Source organism: Oncorhynchus keta, unplaced genomic scaffold, assembly GCF_023373465.1.
Source record: "Oncorhynchus keta strain PuntledgeMale-10-30-2019 unplaced genomic scaffold, Oket_V2 Un_scaffold_4810_pilon_pilon, whole genome shotgun sequence".
NCBI classification, from domain to species: domain Eukaryota; kingdom Metazoa; phylum Chordata; class Actinopteri; order Salmoniformes; family Salmonidae; genus Oncorhynchus; species Oncorhynchus keta.
Window position 1 is genome coordinate 10,001 of NW_026290946.1, and position 10,000 is coordinate 20,000.

A 10,000-nucleotide genomic window follows, 5' to 3' on the forward strand; every position below is an offset into this window, starting at 1 on the left:
GTAGTAGTAGTAGTAGTAGTAGTAGTATTAGTAGTAGTAGTAGTAGTAGTAGTAGTAGTAGTAGTAGTAGTAGTAGTAGTAGTAGTAGTAGTATCAGTAGTAGTAGTAGTAGTAGTAGTAGTAGTAGTAGTAGTGGTGAGTTTAACTCTACTGTAGTAGTAGTAGTAGTAGTAGTTAGTAGTAGTAGTAGTAGTAGTAGTAGTATCAGTAGTAGTAGTAGCAGTAGTAGTAGTAGTAGTAGTAGTAGTAGTAGTAGTAGTAGTAGTAGTAGTATCAGTAGTAGTAGTAGTATTAGTAGTAGTAGTAGTAGTAGTAGCAGTAGTATAGTAGTAGTAGTAGTAGTAGTAATAATAGTTAGTAGTGAGTCTATGTTAGGTGGTAGTAGTATTAAGTAATGTAGTAGTAGTATCTATAGTAGGTAGTAGTGCAGTAGGGGATAATAGTTGTGTTTATGGGTAGTAGTAGGGGATAATAGTTAGTAGTAGTCTATGTAGGTAGGTGTAGCAGTAGGGGATAAGTAGTAGAAATAAGCAGTCTATGGGCAGTCTAATGTTGGTGGTAGTAGGGGATAATGGTGAGTCTATGGTAGTGGTGGTAGGGGATAATGTTGGGTCTATGGGTGGTGGTAGGAATAATGTTGGGTCTATGGGTGGTCAGTTAGGGGATAAGTGTGTCTATAGTAGTTTATGGTAGTGGTGTAGTAGGGATAATGGTGGGTATATGGGTGGTGGTAGTAGAATAATGTTGGGTCTATGGGTGGTGGTAGGAAATAATGTTCTATGGGGTCTATGTGTGTCTATGGGTGGTGGTAGGGATAATGGTGTGTGTATGGGTGGTGGTGGTAGGGGATAATGTTGGGTCTATGGGTGGTGGTAGGGGATAATGTTGTGTCTATGGGTGGTGGTAGGGATAATGTTGGGTCTATGGGTGGTGGTAGGGGATAATGTTGTGTCTATGGGTGGTGGTAGGGGATAATGTTGGGTCTATGGGTGGTGGTAGGGGATAATGTTGGGTCTATGGGTGGTGGTAGGGGATAATGTTGGGTCTATGGGTGGTGGTAGGGGATAATGTTGTGTCTATGGGTGGTGGTAGGGGATAATGTTGGGTCTATGGGTGGTGGTAGGAATAATGTTGGGTCTATGGGTGGTGGTAGGAAATAATGTTGTGTCTATGGGTGGTGGTAGGGATAATGTTGGGTCTATGGGTGGTGGTAGGGGATAATGTTGGGTCTATGGGTGGTGGTAGGGGATAATGTTGGGTCTATGGGTGGTGGTAGGGGATAATGTTGGGTCTATGGGTGGTGGGTAGGGATAATGTTGGGTCTATGGGTGGTGGTAGGGGATAATGTTGGGTCTATGGGTGGTGGTAGGGGATAATGTTGGGTCTATGGGTGGTGGTAGGGATAATGTTGGGTCTATGGGTGGTGGTAGGGGATAATGTTGGGTCTATGGGTGGTGGTAGGGGATAATGTGTCTATGGGTGGTGGTAGGGGATAATGTTGTGTCTATGGGTGGTAGGGGATAATGTTGGGTCTATGGGTGGTGGTAGGGGATAATGTTGTGTCTATGGGTGGTGGTAGGGGATAATGTTGGGTCTATGGGTGGTGGTAGGGGATAATGTTGTGTCTATGGGTGGTGGTAGGGATAATGTTGTGTCTATGGGTGGTGGTAGGGGATAATGTTGGGTCTATGGGTGGTGGTAGGGGATAATGTTGTGTCTATGGGTGGTGGTAGGGGATAATGTTGTGTCTATGGGTGGTGGTAGGGGATAATGTTGGGTCTATGGGTGGTGGATGCTGGGTCTATGGGTGGGGGATAATGTTGGGTCTATGGGTGGTGGTAGGGGATAATGTTGGGTCTATGGGTGGTGGTAGGGGATAATGTTGGGTCTATGGGTGGTGGTAGGGGATAATGTTAGGTCTATGGGTGGTGGTAGGGGATAATGTTGTGTGGCTCTTGCAACGGCAGTATAGTGGGTCTGATTCTCAGGAACACCCCATACATTAAAACAAAATGTCTGCAAGCACGTCCAACCTAAATAGCAGATATCAGCCCAGTGGGTCGTATTAGTTGTTGACCTGTGTGCCGGGGCAGTTGATGTCCACGGGGTCGCTCCACTCCGGAGACGCCTGCAGGTCGCTGGGCTGCAGACTGTTGGGGTCAGGACTGGCCTTCAGCAGCACGGTGGGCAGAGGCTCTCTCTGTCTGCAGGCAGGGAAGCTGGAGAAGTGGTGGTAGAGGTCATGGTGGAGGGAGGAGTTGGCAGGGAGGGGGCGGCAGTACACCTCTGTCCTGGGGGGTTCTGGAGGGGGGACAAATGGTAAACAGTTGATTCATGTTATTTGACCATTTTAAAAAGACATTCACAAAGTATGTATATTTAAAAAAACGTGTCTGAGGTTAACACATGTGAGGAGAAGTGTAGTTCTGACATCAGGTTGGACTGTTATATGAGGAGAGGTGTAGTTCTGATATCAGGTTGGACTGTTATATGAGGAGAGGTGTAGTTCTGATATCAGGTTGGACTGTTTTATGAGGAGAGGTGTAGTTCTGATATCAGGTTGGACGGTTATATGAGGAGAGGTGTAGTTCTGATATCAGGTTGGACTGTTATATGAGGAGGTGTAGTTCTGATATCAGGTTGGACTGTTATATGAGGAGAGGTGTAGTTCTGATATCAGGTTGGACTGTTATATGAGGAGAGGTGTAGTTCTGACATCAGGTTGGACTGTTATATGAGGAGAGGTGTAGTTCTGACATCAGGTTGGACTGTTATATGAGGAGAGGTGTAGTTCTGATATCAGGTTGGACTGTTATATGAGGAGAGGTGTAGTTCTGATATCAGGTTGGACTGTTATATGAGGAGAGGTGTAGTTCTGACATCAGGTTGGACTGTTATATGAGGAGAGGTGTAGTTCTGACATCATGTCTGAGGTTGGACTGTTATATGAGGAGAGGTGTAGTTCTGATATCAGGTTGGACTGTTATATGAGGAGAGGTGTAGTTCTGATATCAGGTTGGACTGTTATATGAGGAGAGGTGTAGTTCTGATATCAGGTTGGACTGTTTTATGAGGAGAGGTGTAGTTCTGATATCAGGTTGGACTGTTATATGAGGAGAGGTGTAGTTCTGACATCAGGTTGGACTGTTATATGAGGAGAGGTGTAGTTCTGACATCAGGTTGGACTGTTATATGAGGAGACGTGTAGTTCTGATATCAGGTTGGACTGTTATATGAGGAGAGGTGTAGTTCTGATATCAGGTTGGACTGTTATATGAGGAGAGGTGTAGTTCTGACATCAGGTTGGACTGTTATATGAGGAGAGGTGTAGTTCTGACATCAGGTTGGACTGTTTTATGAGGAGAGGTGTAGTTCTGATATCAGGTTGGACTGTTATATGAGGAGAGGTGTAGTTCTGACATCAGGTTGGACTGTTATATGAGGAGAGGTGTAGTTCTGATATCAGGTTGGACTGTTATATGAGGAGAGGTGTAGTTCTGATATCAGGTTGGACTGTTATATGAGGAGAGGTGTAGTTCTGACATCAGGTTGGACTGTTTTATGAGGAGAGGTGTAGTTCTGATATCAGGTTGGACTGTTATATGAGGAGAGGTGTAGTTCTGACATCAGGTTGGACTGTTATATGAGGAGACGTGTAGTTCTGATATAAGGTTGGACTGTTATATGAGGAGAGGTGTAGTTCTGACATCAGGTTGGACTGTTATATGAGGAGAGGTGTAGTTCTGATATCAGGTTGGACTGTTATATGAGGAGAGGTGTAGTTCTGACATCAGGTTGGACTGTTATATGAGGAGAGGTGTAGTTCTGATATCAGGTTGGACTGTTATGAGGAGAGGTGTAGTTCTGACATCAGGTTGGACTGTTATATGAGGAGAGGTGTAGTTCTGATATCAGGTTGGACTGTTATATGAGGAGAGGTGTAGTTCTGATATCAGGTTCAGGTTGGACTGTTATATGAGGAGAGGTGTAGTTCTGACATCAGGTTGGACTGTTATATGAGGAGAGGTGTAGTTCTGATATCAGGTTGGACTGTTATATGAGGAGAGGTGTAGTTCTGACATCAGGTTGGACTGTTATATGAGGAGAGGTGTAGTTCTGATATCAGGTTGGACTGTTATGAGGAGAGGTGTAGTTCTGACATCAGGTTGGACTGTTATATGAGGAGAGGTGTAGTTCTGATATCAGGTTGGACTGTTATATGAGGAGAGGTGTAGTTCTGACATCAGGTTGGACTGTTATATGAGGAGAGGTGTAGTTCTGATATCAGGTTGGACTGTTATGAGGAGAGGTGTAGTTCTGACATCAGGTTGGACTGTTATATGAGGAGAGGTGTAGTTCTGATATCAGGTTGGACTGTTATATGAGGAGAGGTGTAGTTCTGACATCAGGTTGGACTGTTATATGAGGAGAGGTGTAGTTCTGATATCAGGTTGGACTGTTATATGAGGAGAGGTGTAGTTCTGACATCAGGTTGGACTGTTATATGAGGAGAGGTGTAGTTCTGACATCAGGTTGGACTGTTATATGAGGAGAGGTGTAGTTCTGATATCAGGTTGGACTGTTATATGAGGAGAGGTGTAGTTCTGACATCAGGTTGGACTGTTATATGAGGAGAGGTGTAGTTCTGACATCAGGTTGGACTGTTATATGAGGAGAGGTGTAGTTCTGATATCAGGTTGGACTGTTATATGAGGAGAGGTGTAGTTCTGATATCAGGTTGGACTGTTATGAGGAGAGGTGTAGTTCTGATATCAGGTTGGACTGTTATATGAGGAGAGGTGTAGTTCTGATATCAGGTTGGACTGTTATATGAGGAGAGGTGTAGTTCTGATATCAGGTTGGACTGTTATATGAGGAGAGGTGTAGTTCTGATATCAGGTTGGACTGTTATATGAGGAGAGGTGTAGTTCTGATATCAGGTTGGACTGTTATATGAGGAGAGGTGTAGTTCTGACATCAGGTTGGACTGTTATATGAGGAGAGGTGTAGTTCTGACATCAGGTTGGACTGTTATATGAGGAGAGGTGTAGTTCTGACATCAGGTTGGACTGTTATATGAGGAGAGGTGTAGTTCTGACATCAGGTTGGACTGTTATATGAGGAGAGGTGTAGTTCTGACATCAGGTTGGACTGTTATATGAGGAGAGGTGTAGTTCTGACATCAGGTTGGACTGTTATATGAGGAGAGGTGTAGTTCTGATATCAGGTTGGACTGTTATATGAGGAGAGGTGTAGTTCTGATATCAGGTTGGACTGTTATATGAGGAGAGGTGTAGTTCTGACATCAGGTTGGACTGTTATATGAGGAGAGGTGTAGTTCTGACATCAGGTTGGACTGTTATATGAGGAGAGGTGTAGTTCTGATATCAGGTTGGACTGTTATGAGGAGTTTTACTGTTATAATTTGCAAATAAATTCATTTAGGTTGGGGTGGCTGGCCAGGCCCCACATAGCCCGGTTCCTCTCTAGGTTTCTTCCTAGGTTTTGGCCTTTCTAGGGAGTTTTTCCTAGCCACCGTGCTTTTACACCTGCATTGTTTGCTGTTTGGGGTTTTAGGCTGGGTTTCTGTACAGCACTTTGAGATATCAGCTGATGTACGAAGGGCTATATAAATAAATTTGATTTGATTTGATTTGATTTGATTTAAAATCCTACAATGTGATTTTCTGGATTGTTTTCTTCTCATTGTGTCTGTCATAGTTGAAGTGGACCTATGATGAAAATTACAGGCCTCTCTCATCTTTTTAAGTGGGAGAACTTGCACAATTGGTGGCTGACTAAATACTTTTTTGCTCCAATGTATGTATCTGTGTGTGCGTGTGCGTGTGTATCAGACGTTACCCTTGACATTCTCCCTGAGCAGCATAGACAGAGGGGTCTGGTTGTGGATGACCATGTGAGGACAGGGGTCCTCGTTCAGCGTCACGTAGGTGACGCCCAGGTGTTCCTGGTACGTCATCACCAACGCTCTGAAACAACCAATAAACACTGAGTCATTTAACCACCTGCAGCACAGGTCCCTCCGGCCCTCACTGAGCCCAGAGGCAGGCCCGCAGGTTAGGGCCCTGATTGGAGGCAGGCCCGCAGGTTAGGGCCCTGATTGGAGGCAGGCCTGCAGGTTAGGGCCCTGATTGGAGGCAGGCCTGCAGGTTAGGGCCCTGATTGGAGGCAGGCCTGCAGGGTAGGGCCCTGATTGGAGGCAGGCCTGCAGGGTAGGGCCCTGATTGGAGGCAGGCCTGCAGGGTAGGGCCCTGATTGGAGGCAGGCCTGCAGGTTAGGGCCCTGATTGGAGGCAGGCCTGCAGGTTAGGGCCCTGATTGGAGGCAGGCCCGCAGGTTAGGGCCCTGATTGGAGGCAGGCCCGCAGGTTAGGGCCCTGATTGGAGGCAGGCCCGCAGGTTAGGGCCCTGATTGGAGGCAAGCCTGCAGGGTAGGGCCCTGATTGGAGGCAGGCCTGCAGGGTAGGGCCCTGATTGGAGGCAGGCCCGCAGGTTAGGGCCCTGATTGGAGGCAGGCCCGCAGGTTAGGGCCCTGATTGGAGGCAGGCCTGCAGGTTAGGGCCCTGATTGGAGGCAGGCCCGCAGGTTAGGGCCCTGATTGGAGGCAGGCCTGCAGGGTAGGGCCCTGATTGGAGGCAGGCCTGCAGGGTAGGGCCCTGATTGGAGGCAGGCCTGCAGGTTAGAGCCCTGATTGGAGGCAGGCCTGCAGGGTAGGGCCCTGATTGGAGGCAGGCTTGGGGAGGAAGGGACACACACACACACACACACACACACACACACACACACACACACACACACACACACACACACACACACACACACACACACACACACACACACACACACACACACACACACACACACACACACACACACACACACACACACACACACACACAGACCGAGGGAAACACAGCTGGGTCATGAAAGAACAAAAGAATGAAAGTATCTGTGTTGTAAAAATCACTTCTGAACTCGTGAGCCCAATTATGAAGAGGAGAAGGCTGTTTCTGCTTCCTTGGAGAGGAAAGCTGTCCAAACAGTTGACTATAAGAGCCTGTGTTTAGGCCACCCCCGGAGACAAGAGAGATAGAGAGAAACAGACAGAGGGAGAGAGAGAGAAACAGACAGAGAGACAGAGAGAGAGAGAGAGGGAGAGAGATAGAGAGAAACAGACAGAGAGACAGAGAGAGAGAGAGAAACAGACAGAGAGAGAGAGAGAGAGAGAGAGAAACAGAGAGAGAGAGAACAGAGAGACAGAACAGAGAGTGAGAACAGAGAGAGAGAACAGAGAGTGAGAACAGAGAGAGAGAAACAGAGAGAGAACAGAGAGAGAGAACAGAGAGAGAGAAACAGAGAGAGAGAACAGAGAGAGAGAGAATAGAGAGAGAGAACAGAGAGAGAGAACAGAGAGAGAGAACAGAGAGAGAGAACAGAGAGAGAGAACAGAGAGAGAGAACACAGAGAGAGAGAACAGAGAGAGAGAACAGAGAGAGAGAGAACAGAGAGAGAGAGAACAGAGAGAGAGAGAACAGAGAGAGAGAGAACAGAGAGAGAGAACAGAGAGAGAGAACAGAGAGAGAGAACAGAGAGAGAGAACAGAGAGAGAGAACAGAGAGAGAGAACAGAGAGAGAGAGAACAGAGAGAGAGAGAACAGAGAGAGAGAGAACAGAGAGAGAGAACACAGAGAGAGAAACAGAGAGAGAGAACAGAGAGAGAGAGAACAGAGAGAGAGAACACAGAGAGAGAACAGAGAGAGAGAACAGAGAGAGAGAACACAGAGAGAGAGAACAGAGAGAGAGAACAGAGAGAGAGAACAGAGAGAGAGAACACAGAGAGAGAGAACAGAGAGAGAGAACAGAGAGAGAGAGAACAGAGAGAGAGAGAACAGAGAGAGAGAGAACAGAGAGAGAGAGAACAGAGAGAGAGAGAACAGAGAGAGAGAACAGAGAGAGAGAACAGAGAGAGAGAACAGAGAGAAGGAGTAGAGACAGTGGAAATGATGAGGGCATCCCTTAAGGCTCCAGTGGCAGTGTTTAACAGGGCATGACCACTAAAGGCTCTGTGCTTTATGTTCCCTAGCCAGGGTCTGTTCTCTCTGTCCTGACAGAACAGAGAGACTACAGAACAGAGAGAGAATTGACCCTGACAGAACAGAGAGACTACAGGACAGAGAGACTGCAGGACAGAGAGATCAGACCCTGACAGAACAGAGAGATTACAGGACAGAGAGACTACAGGACAGAGAGACTACAGAACAGAGAGATCAGACCCTGACAGAACAGAGAGACTACAGGACAGAGAGACTAGAGGATAGAGAGACTACAGGACAGAGAGACTAGAGGACAGAGAGACTACAGGACAGAGAGATCAGACCCTGACAGAACAGAGAGACTACAGGACAGAGAGACTAGAGGATAGAGAGACTACAGGACAGAGAGACTACAGGACAGAGAGATCAGACCCTGACAGAACAGAGAGACGATAGATCATGTAGTCTCTCTGTTCTGTTCTGTTTCACCCACCTGGTGCTCAGACCACTGCTACTGCAGATCTCCCCAGGGACGGCCACACTCTGCCTGGGGAAGTCAGGTCTGATGGGGGCCGGGAGGCTCCAGGACTCAGACCCAGCTGCAGGTCCAGAGTCTATGGTGGGCAGGCAGCTGAACATCATGTGTCTGGTTGGTAGAGGGAACTGAGGGATCTCCCCCTCCTTTCTCAGCAGGTCCCAGCAGGCCACAGAGACAGGTGTGGAAGGTGTGTTCTCTCCTGCTGGAGCAAGGCTGAGCACCGCTGTATCTGGGAGAGAACAGGCCTAGAGAAGACAGGAGAAGACAGGAGAAGACAGGAGAAGACAGGAGAAGACAGGAGAAGACAGGAGACGACAGGAGAAGACAGGAGATGACAGGAGAAGACAGGAGACGACAGGAGATGACAGAAGAAGACAGGAGATGACAGGAGAAGACAGGAGACGACAGGAGACGACAGAAGAAGACAGGAGAAGACAGGAGATGACAGAAGAAGACAGGAGAAGACAGGAGAAGACAGGAGAAGACAGGAGACGACAGGAGAAGACAGGAGAAGACAGGAGATGACAGGAGAAGACAGGAGACGACAGGAGACGACAGAAGAAGACAGGAGAAGACAGGAGATGACAGAAGAAGACAGGAGAAGACAGGAGAAGACAGGATACGACAGGAGAAGACAGGAGAAGATAGGAGACGACAGGAGAAGACAGGAGACGACAGAAGAAGACAGGAGATGACAGGAGAAGACAGGAGACGACAGGAGACGACAGAAGAAGACAGGAGAAGACAGGAGATGACAGAAGAAGACAGGAGAAGACAGGAGAAGACAGGAGAAGACAGGAGACGACAGGAGACGACAGGAGACGACAGGAGAAGACAGGAGATACGACAGGAGAAGACAGGAGAGGACAGGAGAAGACAGGAGATACGACAGGAGAAGACAGGAGACGACAGGAGACGACAGGAGACGGCAGGAGACGGCAGGAGAAGACAGGAGACGACAGGAGAAGACAGGAGACGACAGGAGAAGACAGGAGACGACAGGAGACGACAGGAGAAGACAGGAGACGACAGGAGAAGACAGGAGACGGCAGGAGACGACAGGAGAAGACAGGAGACGACAGGAGAAGACAGGAGACGACAGGAGACGACAGGAGAAGACAGGAGACGACAGGAGACGACAGGAGACGACAGGGGAAGACTGGGAGTTATTTCCCACTCTGCACTGCACCTAACCAAGCAACAAAAAAAAGGCACTAACTGCTAATTTGTTAGAAAATGAGTTCATGTCAATTTTTTGCTTCATTAAATACATTATTAATCATGTGGACAAGTATCCTGCCTCGGTTGTATTGTGTTCAGGAGAAAATGGGGGGTCATGTTAGCCAGTAACTGCATGAAGATACTGTGAAAGGTGTCCACACTACGAGCAGTAAATGCCCTTTTTGCTCG

At 47.6% G+C, this 10,000-nt stretch overlaps 1 protein-coding gene across 10 annotated transcripts in view; it reads right to left on the reverse strand.

Annotated features, from left to right (window-relative positions):
- LOC127928899 (intermembrane lipid transfer protein VPS13B-like) overlaps positions 1 to 10,000 on the reverse strand; it is a 74,893-nt gene that overhangs the window by 9,531 nt on the left and 55,362 nt on the right. For all 10 annotated transcript variants that reach the window (XM_052516489.1, XM_052516492.1, XM_052516493.1 and 7 more), the window contains exons 9-11: positions 8,546 to 8,835; positions 5,863 to 5,990; positions 2,078 to 2,301 (exon numbers count right to left, since the gene is read on the reverse strand). In XM_052516489.1, coding sequence (XP_052372449.1) covers positions 2,078 to 2,301; positions 5,863 to 5,990; positions 8,546 to 8,835 — 642 coding nt within the window. The remainder of the gene's footprint in view (positions 1 to 2,077; positions 2,302 to 5,862; positions 5,991 to 8,545; positions 8,836 to 10,000) is intronic.